The sequence below is a fragment of the Sander lucioperca genome, chromosome 14 (assembly GCF_008315115.2).
Source record: "Sander lucioperca isolate FBNREF2018 chromosome 14, SLUC_FBN_1.2, whole genome shotgun sequence".
NCBI lineage: Eukaryota > Metazoa > Chordata > Actinopteri > Perciformes > Percidae > Sander > Sander lucioperca.
The window spans coordinates 7,361,923-7,383,689 of record NC_050186.1 but is presented as its reverse complement, the minus strand read 5'-3'; the positions used below and the strand labels follow the sequence as shown (position 1 = coordinate 7,383,689).

Here is a 21,767-nt window from a genome sequence, read left to right as displayed (position 1 = left end):
GTTAAATTGTAATTGACACTGTTAACCCTTTACTAGTCCCACCTAAACAAATATCATAATTATTATAATGCAAGGCTTAATTTCTTTTGAAACAAACAACAAAAATCAATTATTTTTTCAACTGAACAAACTGTCTTTTAGTTATGGGCCTTTACCAAACGATAGGGATGTCCATTTATCTCTATTAAAAACACTTTTTAAATTATACTTCTCTTTTGTGGACTAGAGCAATGTTAAAATCGCCCTGAGAACATAGGACCCTGGGAACATAGGGCCCTGAGAAGATAGGATTCTGGGAACATGGGACCCTGAAAACATACGGCCCTGGGAACATGGGAACATAGGACCATGAGGACATAGGTCCCTAGGAACATAGAAACCTCAGCACATAGAACCCTCAGACCATAGGACCCTGAGAACATTGGATGCTGGGAACATAGGACCATTTAGACATAGGACCCTAGGAACATAGAACCCTGGGAACAAAGAACCCTCATACACTTGGGGCCTGAGAACATAGGACACTGGGGACATGGAACCCTGAGAACATAGCACCCTGGGAAAATCATGGGAACATAGGATCATGGGAACATAGGGCCCTAAGAAGATAGGATTCTGGGAACATGGGACCCTGAGAACATATGGCCCTGGGAACATAGGACCCTGGGAACATGGGAACATAGGACCATGATGACATAGGTCCCTAGGAACATAGAACCCTGGGAACAAAGAACCTTCATACACTTGGGGCCTGAGAACATAGGACCCTGGGGACTTGGAACCCAGAGAACATAGCACCCTGGGAACATCATAGGAACATAGGACCCTGGGAACATAGGGCCCTGAGAAGATAGGATTCTGGGAACATGGGACCCTGAGAACATAGGTCCCTAGGAACATAGAAACCTCAGCACATAGAACCCTCAGACCATAGGACCCTGAGAACATGGGAACATAGGACCATGATGACATAGGTCCCTAGGAACATAGAACCTTGGGAACAAAGAACCATCATACACTTGGGGCCTGAGAACATAGGACCCTGAGGACATGTAACCCTGAGAACATAGCACCATGGGAACATCATGGGAACATAGGATCATGGGAACATAGGATCCCAAGAACACAGGACCCTGAGAACATTATGGGAACATAGGATCCTGAGAATATAGGACCATGGAAACATAGGAACCTTGGAACATAAGAACCTAGGAACATAGGACCCTGGGAACATAGGACCATGAGAACATAGGACCCTGAGAAGATCATGGGAACATAGGACCCTGGGAATCTAGGATCCTGAGAACATAGGACCATGGTAACATAGGACCCTGGGAATATAGAACCCTGAGAACATAGGACCCTGGGAACATAGGGCAGGGAGGGGCTGGCTGCCACATTTAGATGGAGCACTTTACCTAATGAATGCAGACTGAGATGACCACGTGGCTCATGTGCATATAGCAGCAAGGGAGGCTCCCCTTTTGCCATAAGGCACATGATGTAGCAACGCATGGATTGAGTGCACTTGTACCCAGGATGGGACAGGCACACCTGAAAATGTATAGGCCTGCTCAATGGTGTATCTACGACCCATTGGTACAGCCTTGGCTTTGACAAAGGTCTACCCAGATGACTTCAAGCAAAATGAACAGCTGGTCAGTCTTCCTAAGGACCTGTATGCACCTGATGTAATCTGCTAGGGCCCTGACCGGGTACAACATGGACTGAGGCTACTGGACCACCTGTCCCTTCTCAGGAGAGGAGAGTGACTTGACAGGCTGAGTCAGATGGAACCCAGATGGAACCTTAGACAGGAAAGCCTGGTTGGGACAAAGGATTACACCGGACCCATCCGGTAAAAACCTGCAACCTTCACTGTGAACAGACAGTTCATGTAGCTTGCCTACACTTCTGTTAAAGGTTATGGCCAAGAGGAACCCAGTTTTAAGGGAGAGCCATTTCGGATCAGCAGCCACAAGGGGCCAAAAAGGGGAAGGGGGGGATGCTGAAGCTACAGCTTGGTTGCCAGTTTGCAGAAAACAAGGGGAGCCCAGCCCCCCTTGCGTGTGGATGTAGGCTGCCGCCAATGTGCTGTTGATTCTGACAATGATGTGATGACCTCTTAGTCTGGGCAGGACATGGCGAAGTGCTAGGTGAACTGCTCACAGCTACAAAACATTGATATGCTGAGTCACTCAGAAGCTATTTCAACAGCCGTTGACCCCGCAACCTTCGTGGACAACACCCTATCCTGTCTGGGACGCATCTGTGAAGACTTACTGGTGGGAAACCACTGGTTTTAGCACACTTCCCTTTGCAATGTTAGCTGAATTCCGGGGAGCCAGTGAAATGCCGAAAGGCAGAACCTAAGAATCGAACACCCGGCCCTCGAAGCCAAACCTGGATGGTAGCAAACCAATCACCTGCTGTGATGGTTTGCCTGAGCGGCTTTGCATATCTTTAAATGGGAGCCTGAGGTCTCCTGGTCCTCTTACCCACTTGGAGCGGCCCCCTGTAAACCATTGCTGACCTATAAACACACATTCTGGATTTACATAATAAATCACTGTATTTTCACTGAAAACATAAAAAATGTCCAAAACAAAAGCATACTGATACATCAGTAGTACATACTGTCAAAATCATTTTTCTACGCTCACCAGTGTTTACAGATATCCAAAAACATATGACCATAATATTCTATACTTCATTAACTAAAGGCATGATATCCTAAATCTACCACACGTCCTTGTGTGAACCAATCAGCCTCTGGCATGCCTCTGGCCTGGATTCACTGGACTGCACAGGTCCAGTGAATCCAGGCCAGGTTTTAGGCACTGGCTCATTCGTGTCTTCAGCAGCTTTAGTAGCTCCTTTGTAGTATGGAGCTTAGCAGTCAGACATCCATCACTTAGCCTGTTAGAGACTTGTTACCTCCCTTTACTCCTCCATCCCCCACCCCTCACCATACACCAGCTGTGCCTGACACCCCATGGCCTACCAGACAGATTTGCACCCATGAACTTTGTGTCACCTGCAGTAGCTGGCACATGATGAGGATATTGTGAATTTGGGTATTGTTATGTGCATAATGTCAAAACTTAAACTGTGGGCTGGTATTCAGCCTGAAAATGTTGGTGTGTTGCTTCAGGTACCTGGTGAGAAGATAAAATAAAATTAAACACAACGTTTGTGTAATACAATATATCTGTTATCAGAAACCAAAACACTGCACAGCAGATTAGAGTTATATGAGTTTGGATTTTAAACTTCTGGAAAGTTATCAAAATCATTGTTTACTCGTTTTTAATTTACTTGTTTCTACAATATGATACAAAATAGTTTATTAATTCCCCCATGGGGGAAACTTAGTGCCATTATACATATAGGACAGTTGAGACAATAGGAGAGAACATACACAACTCAAGGCAATACAAAATGAATTATACTTTTTATTGACCAGTGAGGAAATTACAATTTTACACTCTGTTGTTAGAACACACTACACACAGGCCTGAAATACACACATGCTCAGGTCTTATACATGCACTAATGGAGAGATGTCAGAGTGAGGGGGCTGCGAGTGCTGGACAGGCGCCCTATAGTGTAACAAATAGTGTAAACCTCAATGTGACTGCATACGACATCAACATATTCATGGACACCAGCATTACCCCAATCTTTAGGAAAACCACCATCAGTCATCAGCGTCAGATCATCATTGTGATCATAAGGTAAACAGTAGAAGATGGTGTTCACGTTCAAGTCAGGTTGAAAAGAAACGTGTGCTTTAAAAAGGTTAAATGTGCCTTATTGTCATTTCTAAGCATACACAGAAAAATGAAATTCATCATTTGTATTTAACCCATCCTATAGGCTTACAGAGGAGCAGTGGGGGGACAAACCCACGCAAACATAGGGGAGAACATGCCAACTCCACACAGAGAGGCCCTGCCTTATTTTTTGCTGAATGACCCTGCTGCGTTTATTGATGCAGTTCTAAACATTTTGAAATTTTGAGCATATCAAACACTTCATTTCCTGCATTCTGTTTAATTTTTCTGCAACAATGTGTGTCTTTTCTGAATGAAGTTATGGTGCAAAGTCTTTATTTATGTAAAGGAAATTATATTAGGTTTTTGGGGTGTGTTGCACTGCCCGTTTCGATTATTGGGGGGTTGGAACCCCCCCATCCTCCCTGTTAATTACACCTATGCCCAAACCACACACTTTTTTTAGGATTTTAGGATTGATTTTAATATGTTATTGTTTATCTACAAATCAATAAATGGCCTAGCTCCAACCTCTCTCTGTGAGCTAAAACAACCACACGTCCCACCGAGAGCATTCAGGTCAGCTGACCAGTTGCTCCTTTACTGTTGTAGCCCCCAAACTCTAGACAAGTTGCCTCTACACTGCCTGCTTTTAAATCCAATCTTAAAACACATAATTATTATCTGGCTTTTTAATCACTGTGAGAGTTGCTTTTCTTTCATATTGTCCTCGTGTCTTTGAAACTAGTCTTGTTTTTATGCTTTTGCTATAATTTTGCTCGATTTGCAGCACTTTGGCTACATGTTGTTTTTAAATGTACTTTATAAATATGGTTTGATTCATGATTTATTTATTCTAAGTTTTACCTGTACTGGAGCTAAACACAACATGATATGGTGATGGAGGAAAGATAATCAAAAGGGTACATCACCTTGGGAGCACCAATGTGCTCAAGACATTTCATGGAAATGTGCCGAACACATGATGAACAATTTTGTGTCAACAATTTAATGACATGGTGGAACGAGAGGATGGCCATTGGGGTGTTTACAGAGTTCATACAAGTTACAGTAAATTTCAATCACAACCTGCCTTTAGATTTTAATGGAAACTAGTGGAAATGTTGGTCTAATGAATCCACTATCCTGCAACTAATCAAAGTATGGGGTCGTTAATGTAATCATCCTCCTTGGACCGAGAATATCTAGAGCAAAACCATTAGATGTGCTGATATCTTACGTATCCCAAAGAACATTTACAGGCCCTGGTGTTTGCATGTTGGCATGATGTGTGTGAATATGAAACTGGTGATGTGGAGGCAGGTAGGCATATTGAGCTGTCCCATGAAGACAGCTTGGAATCTGAAGCTGTTCACTAGTACACGACACAACCTCAGACAGCACATAGCCCAACACTTTCATCCCTGCAAATGCTTTATCACTGAACAACTTGCTGCTACAGTCATGTGAAAAAATTAGAACACCCATGCTAAAGTTGACTAAAAAGAGGATTAAAAAAATCATCTTTTGGAAATTGATCTTAATGCCTTAATTAAAAACATGAGGAAAAATCCAACCTTTAAGGACACCAATTTTGTTTGTGAATGAATAATGTATCGTAAATAAATAAATGTTCTTCCTTAAAATACAGGGGGCATAAGTAAGTGCACCCCTATGTTAAATTCCCATAGAGGCAGGCAGATTTTTATTTTTAAAGGCCAGTTCTTTCATGGATCCAGGATACTATGCATCCTGATAAAGTTCCCTTGGTCTTTGGAATTAAAATAGCCCCACATCATCACATACCCTTCACCATACCTAGAGATTGGCATGGTTTTATTTCAGTTAGCCTAATAACTGGTTTGATTTGCATTGAGAGATGATTTTATGGAAAGTACCCCATGCCAATGGTGAAGGGGATGTGATGATGTGGGGGCTATTTTAATTCCAAACACGGAGAGAATAGACGGCTGCAGCAGATCTGCTGTTGTGTCCTTGAGAGGTTCCTCCTAATCAGGAACAGATACGGATGGAGTGGTAAACCACACGAGGACTGTGCAGCATACACGACAAGTGTTTTTAACACCATCTATTAGTCAGCCATTATGTCAGCTGAAAGACCTCGCTCCTTGCATCTCTCAGGTCTTTTAGCCCCGATCAGTCCACTTTTTGGCGTCAGTGTTTCAGCATGATGAGCTGACATGACACTCTGTGCCCTACGCAGAACAAACAGCACAGACATGACTTATTACCGTGTTATCAGGGATATATTTATGTGCTTAGCTGACTCTTGGGATTTTTCCTACTTTAGTGGAGAAACTGATATCTGATATGATGATATACCAATCATAGTTCAACCATGAATCACACAGAGTGTTTGGATGCTGATCGGACCATCATCTTTTGAACCTTCTGAACCCCCAGTTAATCTGTGAGTTATACTGTAGATAGGGTTAACTCCACTGTTACTCTATTCAAATGTACTCAGAAATGTGACATTTCCAGAACAGCCACAGTGTTTTTTTCAGTTTCATTCACTTGTAGGGGCCCCCAGCAGCTTAACCTGACCCTTGGTATAGGAAGGGTTCATCTTGATGTCTATCAATCATCTTTTATAAAGTGCAGCTTATTGAGTTGACTTTTGTCCAACAACAATGTGGCCCAGTAGGAAAGGTAAAGTTGTTGAGATTGCATCGCCAGGTTGTAGTTCCCTGACTTGGCAGATACAAAAACGTGTTAGAGCAGTTACCCAATCCAGTATTAGCCATCAGATTGGGACACAAGCCCAAGAATATGGAATTCTTCGGGAAACAAAAGATTCCGTTCAGAAAACAGCAAACTTGAGTTAACTGTTGACAAGCTTCAGGAGATGAACATGAAACTGCTAACATTTGTGGTGAGTTTACATTGTGGGGGTGGTGTGGAGTTTAAAAGATGTGCAGGTCTTTTTTAATCTTAGACTCATTTTGATTTGAATAAAGACCCCTTTTGAACAAATAATATGCCATAGTGGAATACAGTCCCCAATAAAACCATCACAAATCCATTGAGAAAGACGTGTTCCGCAGGATAATGAGCTCCTCATGTGGTAGCACTGAATACAGAAATGATTAATTTTCTAGTGGTTGGTTGGTTTACCAGTGGAAATATCACAAAATCACAAACTCTACCTTGACATTAAGTAAATTAATCCCATCTGGAACAAGCCTGACTTGCACAGGTTCAAAAAAAAGTATCACACAAAAACTCACTGGTCTCAGTTCACCATCTGGTCCAGAGGTACAGCATCAGGGGCAACCAATACCTGCAATATTTACAACTCAAATCAGCCATCCAAACCAAATGTAACACTACATCTACTTAGATCTCAACACTTCAAGCTCAGAGTTAATTAACATTTAGCCTGCAAAAAAAAATATACAAAATAATATCAATAAAGTGGGAACAGGACTTGTCCATTGCCCCTGATGCTGACTTCTGGAACCGAATCTGCCAAAATATCTACCTCATGACAGAAAAAACTAATACAGTACAAATAACTCCACAGAATTCCCTCCACTAGGCAGAACATTTTCAAAATGTGATTCACATCAGAAATCTGGACTAAGAATCCAGATCTCCGAGAACTCCTGACGATTACATTCACCCCATCTGGCACTGCACAGCTATTCAACAAGACTGGAAAGAAGTCCCAGAATCCCTGGCTGCTCAGGCTGTCACACTCCTCCATCCCCACGTGACACTTCAACAACTAACCTGAGCAGATCAAACATGAATGACTCCTCATAGCCCTAACTCAAGGGGGTAAGCTTCGCTTCAGAGCTCGAATCTCCTATGGCGCCATTTTGATGCTACAAAGCGATCACCTCCCGTTAGCATCCCATTGACTGCCATTCATTTTGGCGTCACTTTGACAGCGAATAACTTTACATCTGAAGCGTTTAAAGACTTTATTTGTCTATTGTTTATTTCTAAAGAAACACGACAATGTATAAAAGGCTCCATTACCTTGTAACTCACGTTATGGCTCCATAGCAGACGTTTTTATAAAAATAGGCTAACGATTGTGTCATAACCACGAGACTTACTGTCGCATAGTAGAGGAATTACCGTATAGTACAGGAGAAGCTCGCAGGCAGTTTGGACTTATATTAGCTGTTTAAGTTTAATTACTAATGTTAACTATCATTGTAGTGATCAATAATTAGCCTGTGTCTATGTTATCTCCTTACATATACCTACGCTCTCCGTCTCTGCTAGATTGGGAATGATTGAGATTTCTCTTGGCACAGCTACCAGAAGACTTCCAACTTTCAGACAGGTTGCTCACGTCACATTTACGTCGTTTCTCTCAGTTGGAGGCTGCGCAGTAACGCTCAGCGCTCACCAGAAAAGTGCTTCTAACGGCCTTCACTGGTCTCCGTCCAGAGACACGGGATCTGTTGGTCCATTCTTATATACTGTCTATGCCCTAACTATCGCCAAGAAAACAATCAACTGGAAATAAAAGAAATAAGTAGGCTAATGCAGTAAACACGTGAGATTACGAAGAATCAGACACAAAAAACTAGGCTACAGTGTAATATTTCTCATAATGAATTTGGCAATTCCACTTTAATTTCAATCATCAATCACTGGATAAGGAAATTATATTATTAACTGGTAGATACATAGACATTTATAAGTGATTTTAAAATGTTTGTTGGTGTGCCTGCACATGGTGTCAATGAGAATAAAGCTAAATTGAATTGAATTGAAAAGTCTATAATTATTGGGATGTCACGGGACCTTCCTGGCTGCATAGGACCAATGCATCAAAACTACATGCAGGAAATAATATGCGTTAGTTTGCCCTCTGGTGGTAATTATTCGAGATAGATCCCAGTGCACACACAACGGCACCACGGAGAAAGCCAGGCGTGGACCGGTCCACGTTGTGCGTGACACCGGAAGCTAGTTATCTGACCTGAGCAGCCATGATGTAGAAATAACCCGCAGCATCGTCTTACAGGAGAGTTAGGTCCTATGAAGAGGAAATTCCAAGGCAACTGCAAAGCAAAAATAAAATAAAATAAATGTGTTTGTGTAGCCGATACATATGGAAGGGAGGAAGTAATGATACTTGACTTAATGTTCTGAATATGTTCACTACGTGTTGTTTTCGGGAAAATGTTACATCTGCGGGGCCTCCTGTAAGACAAAGCTGAGGGTGTTAAGAGCCCAGGACACGATTAGCGTTGCCATTATCTTGTGGTTTTCACCATCGGGCTGTTGTCTTTATACATCCATATGCTGTCAGAGGCTACTCTCTATCTCTTCTACTGACGTCACGTACACAATGAAGAGAAGACTGACGTCACTCTGTTAGAGTAGCCTACTCTCATCATGGTGGTTAGCTAACGGGAGCTACGAAGCTAGGTCACTTCTGGGACAGCCCTGACAGGTTAGCTTCGACAGCTAACAGTTGGCTATGTGTGGCTAAGTGACTGACCGGGAAAGATAAAGAGACTCCCTGCAGCAGCTCTCTGGTTGGTGGACATTACACCCGGACCTGTATTCACTGCAGTAACGTTGACGGTACCAGACACTGTTCACGGATTGTTTGGGTGGCACCGGTCGTGTTAATTAGCTAACGTTGCTGCAAAAGTTGCTAACTAGCCAGGTGGCTAACGTTAACTTAGACTAAATGCTAAGTAATCAGCTGACAGCGGTTGACTGTAGCTATTTCTGTCATGTTGCCACACATCCATAAGTCATTGTATGTGATGCTGTTTCTCTCTGGCTTACCAAACTGTTAGAGTGTGACCCATTCAGAACTGGACCGTGTCGTGAATGCTTGGTCTGTTGGACTACATGTGAGAAACGTATTCAATCAAAATGATTTGAAACATGACATTTAAAACTCTTTTACCAGCTAATTATCGGCAGTTTGACTCGATAGACTATTTAAATAATGCATGAATTATTTATTAATTCTCTGATATGACCCACTAATTATGACTTATGTCATTTCTATTTTTACATTATGCTGGTGTGTTTTGCTCTCTGTGAATTCAAGATATTTCAATGATGTAACACATACTGATGATGGTACCTAATCATCTACAGTGCCCGATATGTATTTACTCAAGTAACTAGTTGATACATTATGTATTATATTGCATCTGTATGATACATTTGGATGTCATGAAACAGTCAGTTCAACATCACATAAAGCCATGTTACTAAGCATTCACATTTCACCACTCACTCTGTTCCTTCACAATTAATAATCAATCAATCAACAGTATAACAATTTGATTAAAGTAAAACTGTCATAGCCTGTCAAATAGAACTGGGCCATATGGAGAAAATCACATATGCCCATATTCTTGACCAAATACATCAATGTTGATATTTTGGCGATATTGTAGAGTTGATTATTGGTGCTTTAACAAAATATCTTCACAATGAGATTTGTGATGAATAATCATCAGTAATGTAGATATAACGACTAAGTGGGTAAAGGCAGATAACAGAATATCTAGAACAGTCTGGTAAGTTCAGACAATGACATCACTCTACTGTAATGTAGCCTTTAAAACCAGGAAAAGACATATTACGATATTACGATATCCACAATCTAAGGTGACATCTAGCTTCATATATCGACATCGATATAATATCGATATATTGCCCAGCCCTACTCTCAAAGTCTATTTATGAATGATTGCATATTGAATATCCTCGTCCTATGGGACTCCCTGGGGTTATGAATGGTAACCCTAACCCTGTGATCCTACAGAGCGGATGATGAGCTGACGTGCGGCTGGGCGGCGTTCCTGTCGGTGTTGCAGCTGGCTCTCATGTTGCCATGGAGACGGCAGCCTTCGAGGGCTGGCTGCAGTCCGTCTCGGCCTCTTTCCTTACCCTGAACGACCAGCAGCGCAACCAGTCTCTGGACCAGCTGATCTCTCTGAGCGGAGCCGTGCAGCTCCGCCACCTGTCCAACGGGCTGGAGACGCTGCTAAAGAGGGACTTCCTGCGCCTCCTCCCCCTGGAGCTGGCCTTCTACCTGCTGCACTGGCTGGACCCCGAGACCCTGCTCACCTGCTGCCTGGTCTGCAAACAGTGGAATAAGGTCAGTACCCTATATGTGATATGTTTCGCTAATGGTGGATTAGGGCTGCTATGCGAATGACAGTTATATTTTACAGTGTTTCTTTCAACTAACACAATAAATCTCTGAGTGTCCATCGCGATATGTCGCAGCCTTTTGCGAAGTTGATATTGCGATGACGATAAAAAAAAAAAAACTATCGTGTCGCCCTAAGGTGAATATAGTACTGTAGTCATGGGTGCGTCAGTAATCTTCTCTTCTCATTTGTCTTAAATGTCTCCTCGTTTCCCTCCAGTGTTCTCCGTTGCTCCATCGCATGGACCAAAAACCTTTATTCAGACACTGTACAGATCAGTCAAACACTTTGTTGAAATTGTTATCGGCGTCTGTACTTAAAGATGTATTTGTAAACTCCTCATTTAATAATCCAGGTAATGCTCAATATGTGTAAAACGATGTAGTAGCCTAACAGTGTAGGGACAATCAGAGTAGTTCAGTTAGACGCACGGTGAGCAAAGCATCACAGACGCCGTTTATCACTGAAATGACATGAGGAGCTGGACTGTTGTAAATATACCCATCCATCCATTAGCTCGCCATTTACAGACACCAAATAAGCTACAGTTACCTGCTGTAGGAGGAAAGCTACGCAGTCTATAGAAACACTCTTCAGGAATGATGAAATACACAAAGAACATGAAAGTGGCTCCATGTTAATTAGTTCATCTGGCCTGCAGTCAACACTGCTGCGCCATTTAGAATAGTTGCATTGGGAATAATCTTACACGTGGCTGTGTTATTTGCCCACATTGAATCAACCAGTGTGTTGTGGTGATGCCGTTTCAGAGCAGCTAGTGCCGGACCAAGCCGCTCTCTCTCCCAACTCGCCACATACTGCCTATAAGCAAATTGTAGTGGATCAAATTCAGAACGTATCTCCACTTTAAATAATGACTCCATGTGTTTTTCAAAGCATTTCAAGACAACTGAAGTTGAAGCCACTAGTCTATAACCATTATTTTCTGTAGGATAGGAACAATAGCGGCAGGAACAATGTGTAAATCCAGCGGGCGCTGGGAAACGCACCCAGCAAAGAGATGCCTTCAGGGCCTTTAGATTTCCTTTTGTGTACATGAATTTTGAGAGGGTCAACCACTAATGAACAGGGATCAGTAGTTCCAGAGAAATGTTTTGTGTATCAAACCCAAGAATACAATCATTAAGTTAATTTGCTTTTTTCAGTTCATTAGTTCAGTTTGTGTGGTCATATTGGTAGCAGCTTTCCCAGAGTCCAGAGCTTTTTTAAAGTCCATGGAGATGAAACTGTGTTGGATGATATCCTTGTGTTTTTTTCTTGCATTCCTCAGCAACTGGTTGAGTTGTTGTATGTTGCTGTTTTTACCCCCGACTCTGTCGTGATTTCTAAAAGCCATTTGTTTCCGGTTGATGCAGTCGTTTATCTCTGGTTCTTTAGGTTTATTGTTAGGATATACTGTAATGTTCTTCTTGGTAACCACACAATCCACACAAAATGTAATATCTGTAATGGTTTCAGTTCATCAATACCCATGAAAAATGCCCAGTTGGTGCAGAGGAAAGATCCTTTAAGTATCTCTGTGCTGTCCTTTGACCATACATTCACTGTCTTAGTCTGTGTTTTACTGCTTACAGACAGTCTTATAAGTTGGAATCAGATGGACTGTATCAGGGTCTGGATTTGCCAAAGGAGGTTTCCGTCTTGCACTGTATGCATTATTTATATTTCCATAGCATTGGCTTGTTATCTCGCTGCATCTCTTACTACGCTACAGTTTGTTATGAACAGTCTGCAATTCGAGCTGCTGCCTGAGCTGCATTTCCACTGTGAGGAATACATGATAATATTCCAGCAGTTCAACGTAGGGGTGTTGAAATGAATCATTGCATCTATGCATGGCGATGCGGACGTGGACGATTCTGCATGGATGCAGTGACAGACCATAATGGATTATTGCCTACTGATCTGCTGTGGTCAGACTCTGCTACATTCAGGAAGTGTCTTTTTTAAGAGCAGATACAATAAAAATGGGAGTTTATATATATCTGACTGCTTGAATATGATGAAAACCATGTGTAGCAATAAATAATAATATTGAGGAGGTGAGGCATCGTGAAGATTCACACCCCTAGTTCAACGTCTGCAGTGCGTCTCTGGTGTCACCTTCCACGAGTGGAAATGTTTGGCATGATCTCAGCAACCTCCAAATAATCAGCGCCAGTAAATCAAAATGTTGTAAGATAGTTGTATGTACACTGTAAACTGACCACGGGTCAGTTGTTGTAGAGCAGTGGAGGACTGGATGTAGCTCAGCTTGCTTCCGTGTTGTTGGTATGTTTGTTAGGACTAGAGATGCCTCGATCACCTTGTGAGCGTCGATAAACGGCCAATACCAATCGATTTCTACAGTAAGTCTAAAACAGTGGTTCTCAACCTTTTTGTGCCAGCGCCCCCCTATCCATTATCCAGGTCCCTAACCGCCCCCCATCAAATAAGATGTAGGCTAATTGCCCCAAATATGAATGATTACGCCCTTACGCCATAATATTAGGCCTATTATTGTTGTTACTATTGTTATAAAAAATAATCAAAAAATCATATCATTGAATGACAAACATGTTTCTTAGTTTCCCAGGTATCAAAAAAACGTGAATATAGAAATTATATTCACAGGTGTTTAAAAAAGGTAACCATTTGACATTCAATTTAAATAACAGCAGCCAATCAGAATGACTAGATATGTAACATTCAAACTTTAATTAGGTATTACAAACACTAACAGTAGCCAATCAGAAACAGTTAGCAATTTAACATTCAAATCTATTTTCCATTCAAATCTAAATCTATAATCGGAATTGTTCCAACAGGAAACAAGCTGCACTTATCAAGGGGTAAAACCAGAAGGAAATAAGTTTCCAACCTTTGAAAGTTAGTGAGAGCCCTTTGTTGATGCTTAGAAGAGTAGAGGTTTGCTATCGCCTGTCTTGTCGAGTAAATAGCAGAAGAAAACGTTTGGACCCCACATTGCGCTGTGTTTTGAGGAGGTGTGAGAGTCCCGTACAGGAAACAGTTACATCACTGCCTCTATCTCTGCCACAAGACAGTTTTCAAACACCAAACACAAGCCCTGAACTGCCCGGGAGTTAGTGAACACACAGTCGATGTCTCTCGCTCATCTCTTTTCTCTCTCTCTTTCTCCGTGAAATGAAGCTGCCTTCAGGTGCAGTAAGAAAAGGTTGTGTCCTATAAACGATCAGACGAAAAACTGTTACTGTGAAATATAAAGTCGACTTGTGCTACATTGGGGGGGTTAAAGAACAAAACAGGACGTCACACCACCCTGAATGCAGCTTCACGCTGAAGTACGGAGCTCATTTAAGATGATGCTCTGACGTCCCGTTTCCATGAAGGCAGCACAGAGCTGCACCAAACAAAGCTGACAGAAGCACAGAAGAGAAGAAGAGTTATGATCCACCGTCTCATCCAGTTGCAGTCATAGGCAGTTAAAGAAAGTGCCGTGAACTGGCAGCTTTTAATGTAGCAGACCACTGTTTTTTGCAAGTAGTTTAAAGTGTAAACATGTATTGTTATTGTGAATCTTTGGTTTAAACTTGCTTTCAAACAAACGCCCCCCAAGGACACCTCCAGCGCCCCCCGTCCTCTTCTGAACGCCCCCGTTGAGAAACACTGGTCTAAAAGGACAATTGAAATATAAAACATGCACACTCTGCAGCCTGTGCTTCCGCTGAAAACCAACGCAATAGATTTAGTCTCACTGTGCTATAGATCATAACCATCGAGAAACAATCCGAAAATTGCCGACAGCAAAGCCTAACTACTGAGAGAGAAATGATCTCCCCTTGACCTTAAATGTTCATAAATGGACATGAGAGTACTTCCTTGTGTTATAAATGAAGTATGGTTCTGTGTGTGTTCGACCAATCAGTGACTGTCATCCCTGCCAACCCTACCCCCGAAGACTCTTGTACTTTCTGAAAGTACCACCCTCCGATCAGGGACGTTTGGGGGGGAAAAGAAATAAAGCCCCCAGAACTTCAGAAGGTTCTGAGTTCCGGGGTAAAGTTCCTGTGGTTGAAACACGGCTTTGGTTAACACGATCGGCAACAACAGTGGTTGAATTACCTCATATTTTTTAAAACCAAAAAACTTTGCAACAGCAGACAGTCACTTGGGAACAAACTCTCTGGTCTCTTTTCTTCATTCTCCATCTCTCTTTTCTGTTCTTCAATGTACAGTAGCCACGAAGCCTTTCTCAGCTGCTAACAGACTGTTATGCTACCTGGCTAGCTAGCAGCTATAATGTTACCCAGCATGCTGTTTGGTGTAAGTTTTTAAATGTATAATTATTTGTTTTACAAATAGTTTTTTGTGTCACAAATTGTTGTGTGCCGTGGTGTTTAACGGTAATGAAGAAACATAGTTGTGGCTCATTATCGTTGTGTTATAAAGTTATAGTCATGAGTGAGAAGGGTAGGCAGTTAATATGAATCCCCTCTCAATACAGCCGTTATAGTCCGACCGCAGCACTCTTGGTGGCTATGCACCCTCTGGTGGTATATCAAAAACTTGTATCCTTCGAGAACTTTTATTGAATGAAAAAAAGGCTTCTCTAGAAAAACATGCTTATCTCTCAAAATAAGGTGCAAGCTAATTTGGTATTGGTACTCAGGTGTTGGCACTAGTATTAAAAGTTACAGAGTTACAGGATGTTTTGATGCCAGTTATGGTAAATTGGCATACATAAATTACAGTCATTTCCTAAATGGATAGGGTTACCTGATATCATATTAAAGACTAAGCCAGAAATAATTCAGTTTTAGAATCTAAACACCACATGTAAAAAGTACTGTGTATCAGCTCACCCTTTCTAGTATTGAAGTACTGGTCATTCAGCCGTGGAAGTGTTCCAACATTCCAATGAGCGTTTGTCTCCTTGCAGGTGATCAACTCGTGTACAGAGGTGTGGCAGGGTGTGTGTCGGGAGCTGGGCTGGAGGATTGACGAGTCCATTCAGGAAGCCCCCCACTGGAAGGGGGTCTACCTGAAGGCTAAACTGCGCATGGTGCAGCTGCAGGATCAGGAGGCATTTGAGACATCGTCCCTGATTGGCCACAGTGCTCGGGTCTACGCCCTCTACTATAAGGACGGCCTCCTCTGCACAGGTACGCTGGGGCTCGCCTTCACTTTCTACGTGGCAAAGGCTGACCATACTATGACCATAGCTTTGAATCAACACCTCAACATGCAGAGGGCTGTTTTATTGCATTACACTGAACCAATGCTTTTGTTATGGCATCCAATCGCTGCATTCATTGATTCACCTTGTGTAACGTTTTGTGTGTTTGCAATCAGTTGCCTGTTTACACATCCAGCAGACACCAGACCAGCAGGTCCATTGTGTGTCAGTTTTGAGGCCTGATATTGTGCTTGCTAGCTCACTTATAAGCTTTACTGCAATGCTTCACTGGAAGGGAGCTTTGATTAATGTTATTTATTCCTGCTATGACAAGCTAAAATGTCTGCTGTGAAAAGGGGCTGTTGTTTGATTAATTCAGCCCTATTTCAATTACGCAACCGCAAAATGAACAGGCTTTAATAGCCAAGCGGTAGGCCTCCAAAGGGATTTCCAAGGGAGATGCACTCTTTTGCAGCACTTCTTAAAGCAATGTATTTACATACTTTGTGTCCTGATGCCTTGAGATGTCTGCAGAGATTTAATGAACTGACAGAGAAGCTTTTCATACAGGAAAAAGCAGATGTGGACAACAGATACTAGAAGAATCACTCATAATCATTTAGAGAGAAATGCAGACTGATTTACTGATGTTCCTGCCAGTGTTCATTTTGTAACAAAAACTATGACTTAAAATATTCGCCAACGACCTTTTCTTTCCATGACTAAGGCCTTGTCCACATGTACACAGGTATTTTTAAAAACAGGGTTTTCCCTTTGTTCATTCTCTAAAAAAAATCCCGTCCACACATGCGCTGTTTAGAAAAGTCTCCATATGAAAATGCAAAAACACAACTGAAGAGCTGTCAAGAGCATGCCAGGCCAACAGCGATGGGCTGCTCTAAGTGTGTCATAGCTGGCAGTCGTAACAGAGATGCCCTCTTGTTTTCAGGCTCCGATGACCTCTCTGCCAAATTATGGGACGTGCGCACTGGGCAGTGCATTTATGGAATTCAGACACACACCTGCGCCACCGTGAAATTTGATGAACAGAAGCTGGTGACTGGGTCTTTTGACAACACTATGGCATGCTGGGAGTGGAGCACAGGTGCTAAAATCCAGCAGTTCCGTGGCCACACTGGAGCAGGTTGGTGTAAATGTAGCAAATATATCTGTTCTGGGCTGTTTGGAGCAATAAGCAAGCAACACTTCCTTTATATAACACATTTCAACCCAGTGTACAGGGGTTTTCCTGAATAGAGAATTCTTTGGCGCCCCACAAAGAGCTTTTAGCCACTGGCTAAACGTCTTTGACTTTGATTGTTAACAGAAATGTCCTATTTTCAGTGGATTTTTCATTTAGTTTGTATAACGTGATTTAACATGATGGTAGAAGGTGCCAGATGTAGATGCTGCTGTTGAACTGAGGCAGATCACACATTTCTGTTTACAGGAAAATACTGATATCTTTTATTGGAATTGGTCTGTGTTTGACTGCTCAATGTTCCACGCTTATTAAAGAAAAACACTTGTTGCTGCAATTCATATCCATGTTCTCATCCTTCCATAAGAACATAGAGCAGTTTAGATGGTGTCTCATGTTATAATACTCCATGATATGTTTTATCTGTTACACAGGGAATATTGAACGTTAGCTAAACTTTTAAGAAAAAGTTGCAAATCAAATCATAATCGCAATATCTGGTGCAAAATCACAATTAGATAAAATCGTTCAGCCCTATTTGATATCTTGGCATTTTGATGAATCTTGCTGTTTTGCACCTTCTTTTGAAAGCCTTGTTGTGTGTGCTCAGTGTTCAGTGTGGACTACAACGATGAACTGGACGTGCTGGTCAGCGGCTCCGCCGACTTCACGGTGAAGGTGTGGGCGCTGTCTGCTGGGGCGTGTCTCAACACTCTGACGGGACACACCGAGTGGGTCACCAAGGTCAGCCATCTCATCCTAGGAAATGAGTTTGATCTTATTCATGCATCGTTTTAGTTAATACTGACATGTTCCCAGTTTCCTTTTGTTATAAATGTCATGTGCTGCGAGGAACTAACACAGCTAAACTGACAGGATCAGAGTAATGCAGTGCTGGATGTGTTTGGTGTTGTTATCTCCCATCAGGTGTTGCTACAGAAAAGTGAGGTGGAATCTATGGTGCACAGTCCTGGGGATTATATCCTCCTAAGTGCTGATAAGTATGAAATTAAGGTAATGGTCCTGTCTCCAGCCGTCTCTTGTCTTTGTCTCATGTTCTCATGTGTGATTTGCTTTACCTGAAGTGTGTTCCCTCTGCAGGTCTGGCCTTTAGGGAGAGAAATCAACTGCAAGTGTTTGAAGACGCTGTCAGTGTCCGAGGACCGCAGCATCAGCCTCCAGCCTCGCCTGCAGTTTGACGGACGCTACATTGTCTGCAGCTCTGACCTTGGAGTCTATCAGTGGGACTTTGCCAGTTTTGAGATTCTCAGGTAAAATATATGGCTGCCCTGTAGCTGGTCTCCGCGACATCACCCACGGGTTTCTGAAACATGAAGCTCAAAGTGGGCAGCTCATGCTGGCTCTGTCTGTTGCCGTCTTTGCCTCGGCTGACTCCGCTTAACTCCCGTCTAAACCAAAGACGTGCAAAGAGGGGGAGTGTGGTGAACCCGAGGTGGGGTGAATGAAGCCCTCAGTCTATGTTGGCCACATGTGACACACCCACCTGCCACTCAAAGCTGAACTAGCTATCTAACTAGCTGTAGAGACCAAACCGTTTTTTTTGTACTAAGCTGTTAACATGGTTACTTCTGCTGTAAATTTGGGCATTTCAGCATAGATGTCAATGGTGACTGACTGACTTTTGGAGCCAGCCTCGAGTGGCCATTCGAGGAACTGCAGCTTTGGCACATTGGCCCTATTTTTCAACACCTGAGGTTGCCTCTTGATTCTTGTATAGTTTAGAGCAGATGTCACAAGGTGTGTAACAGTAATAAATACAATCATACAAAATTTAAAAATGGCATAAGAATAAAACAAAAATGGGTTTGTTTTTAAATGTGTCCAGATTGGCTAGGTTCACTGTCGAGGTTTGAGCTTTTGCTCAGGTTTTGTGCAGCTTCTTGTGTCACTTGAAAAGAGATGGTCTTTTGGTCCCAGGTGAGTGTAAAGTGAGCTGTGACACTGCTGGTGTTGTCAGCTGCATGATTAAAGCTGAGATGGATCATGAGAGATCTCTGCTGTAAACCGACGACAGCTTTGAGCTATGACAGTGCTAAATTGCCTTTTCAAGATAATATTGGCTGACATACAAGTATGTAGCTTAGTTTATTTAGTATTAACAGGCGTCATATCATCATCGTTCATATACCATAATTCTAGTTCTAAGAGATGTGTCTAAAACTATGAACGGTCTGTTAAGGGGACAGAAATTGCACCCAGAATGGGGAACACCAAGGCAACTCAGTCAGTGAGTGCGTAATGTGACCTAGTGCAAGGTTTTAGCAGTGTCTGAGTTGCACTGCCATCCGTCAGTACCAGTGGAGAACATTCACCTTTAACACCTTCAATCATATCGTTTCAGAAGCCAGACTGAACCTTAACGAGCATTAGAGCTGCCAATGAATATTCTAAATCTGATTTTATAAATGGATTGTAAAAACAAAAACACAGACATTTGATTTTGAGAATGCGTAACTGTTACTTATGAATAAACGTCTTTACATTCAAGCCCTCGCTAAATGAGTTTACACAATGCTAATTAAGGCTTTCACTGCCAGGGAATCTCTCTGGAGCGCTCAGAATACAGAGTTGTGGTGTCTGGTGTCTGTGGAGACATTCCTGCGCTGGCACACCTGACGTATGCCCATACAGCTGATTTGTACTCAAAGCGTCTTAAGTGTTATTTACAGCCAGATGAAAAGAAAATAATCTGTGAGTCTCTACCACATTTTGCTGTTGTATGGTCGCGCTAGCGTCTCTGTCCTCTGCTCTCAGTTTGACCCTTAGACTGTATATAAAGAGGGACAGCTTTGAAGCCAAAACATATGGCCTTGTGACTGGCTGTAGTATAGGTCAAAAGCCCCACCCCCTCCATGTTAGTGGATGGGACATGGGCCAATCTAAAAAATCTAAGTACATGTCAGATAAATGTTTCCCAAAGATGTTTCTGTCATTTTACGTTGTTCTGATCACGTTGATGTTTGTCCAGGTGTCCATGTTTCTGATCACTTTGGTTTTTATTAGTTATTTGATGGTATGAATACGCGCTGAAAAACAGTGAGACCACAAAATATCTTCCTTTGTGACCTTTTATTAATGTAACAGCACCTGACAGTTAAGTACGGTGGGCTGATACGGCTGGAATCATTCACTCTGTTTGCTGTTTATAGTGTTATATTAACAGCATGTTTTCATGTTCCTAGGGTGATCAAAACGCAGGACCCAGGTAACCTGTCCCTGCTCAGCTTTGGCGAGGTGTTTGCGCTCCTTTTCGACAACCACTTCCTGTATGTGATGGACCTGAGGACAGAGGCCATCTCGGGCCGCTGGCCTCTGCCAGCCTACAGGAAGTCCAAACGGGGATCCAGCTTCCTGGCAGGTGTGACCTCCTGGCTCAACGGCCTGGACGGGGACAATGACTCTGGACTGGTGTTTGCCACCAGCATGCCGGACCATAGCATTCACTTAGTACTGTGGAAGGAGAACGGATAGACAGCACGCACGCTCTGGAATATATGAACCTTAACAGCCAACATAGATCATGCATGGACCAAAGCATTTAGTTTGTATCTGTTTCTTCCTCATACAGTCCCACTCCAGACACCCACCTGGACATCCATGGATGGAAAACTAAGAAAGATGGTAAAACTATTACTGGTGCGCTAGATCAACCCATCTGTGACAATTAAAGGTTCCAAAATAAACACAACAATAGAATTTCTCCGTTAATATATTTGAACGTAGTGGTGTAAATGTTTTTGGCAGATTTGCTCTTCGATCCGTTTGGCGTTGTGCAGTCACCCTTAAAGAGCCTATGTTTAGTGTCTAAGTGACTGATGAAACAACAATCTTTGACATTGGTCCAGTATTAAGAGAGATCTCTGCAGTCAGCAGCAGAGAAACAAGCTACAATGTAAGTTAATAGGACAATTGTGCAGCTTGTATTTACGTTCATAAAAGTTATATTTTTGCTTCTGACAAACTCAGATTAATATTCTAAGTGTCTGACAACATTATGGAAAGGATTCCTACAGAGATAGACCTTTAAAACCTCTTTAAGACCTTTGTGTTTAACCTTTGTGTTTAACCAGAAACAGCTCTTACTACTAATAATACTAATACTTTTAGCGTGTATAGAGTCAACATATTGTCACATGTAAATCTGTAAACTGTGTTTATTTCAACCAAAACTAGAGTTGTGATGGTTGGAAAAGTGGAAAGACGACCCAAAACGGCTTTTCATAGATTTATTTTGTTTGTCAACTTTGAATGAAGTGTATTTTACGATGCTAAAATTACTGTTTATTTATATGGAGTCTGGTGGGTTTAGCGAATACAATTTTGCAGATGTTTTTATGTTTAAAAAAAGGATCTTACTCTACCAGAAAGGTCGACCTCCTTAGAAATCCTTTCCATAATGTTGTTAGAATATTAATCTGAGCCTGTCAGCAGCAAAA

General features: G+C 42.2%; 1 protein-coding gene across 4 annotated transcripts; it reads left to right on the top strand.

The window, feature by feature from the left end:
- Positions 1-8,746: 8,746 nt before the first annotated feature.
- Positions 8,747-21,043, top strand: fbxw2 (F-box and WD repeat domain containing 2). 4 transcript variants are annotated; one of them, XM_031282427.2, is made up of 9 exons: positions 8,747-9,304; positions 9,577-9,631; positions 10,561-10,896; positions 15,873-16,095; positions 17,059-17,253; positions 17,921-18,054; positions 18,238-18,324; positions 18,412-18,581; positions 20,514-21,043. In XM_031282427.2, the coding sequence occupies exons 3-9, from the start codon at positions 10,630-10,632 to the stop codon at positions 20,800-20,802; spliced, it is 1,365 nt and encodes a 454-aa protein (XP_031138287.1). In that variant the 5' UTR covers positions 8,747-9,304; positions 9,577-9,631; positions 10,561-10,629; the 3' UTR covers positions 20,803-21,043. The 4 variants fall into 4 exon arrangements, with proteins under 4 accessions (XP_031138287.1, XP_031138278.1, XP_031138295.1 ...); XM_031282418.2 differs by lacking the exon at positions 9,577-9,631 and having other exon boundaries at positions 8,749-9,304; XM_031282435.2 differs by lacking the exons at positions 8,747-9,304; positions 9,577-9,631 and adding an exon at positions 9,335-9,353.
- Positions 21,044-21,767: the final 724 nt, after the last annotated feature.

Coding starts and splice junctions, on each gene's coding strand:
- fbxw2 (XM_031282427.2), top strand. CDS start 10,630: ATGGAGACGGCAGCCTTCGAGGGCTGGCTGCAGTCCGTCTCGGCCTCT. Junction 18,055..18,237: donor ACACCGAGTGGGTCACCAAG/GTCAGCCATCTC, acceptor ATCTCCCATCAG/GTGTTGCTACAGAAAAGTGA. Junction 18,582..20,513: donor GCCAGTTTTGAGATTCTCAG/GTAAAATATATG, acceptor TCATGTTCCTAG/GGTGATCAAAACGCAGGACC.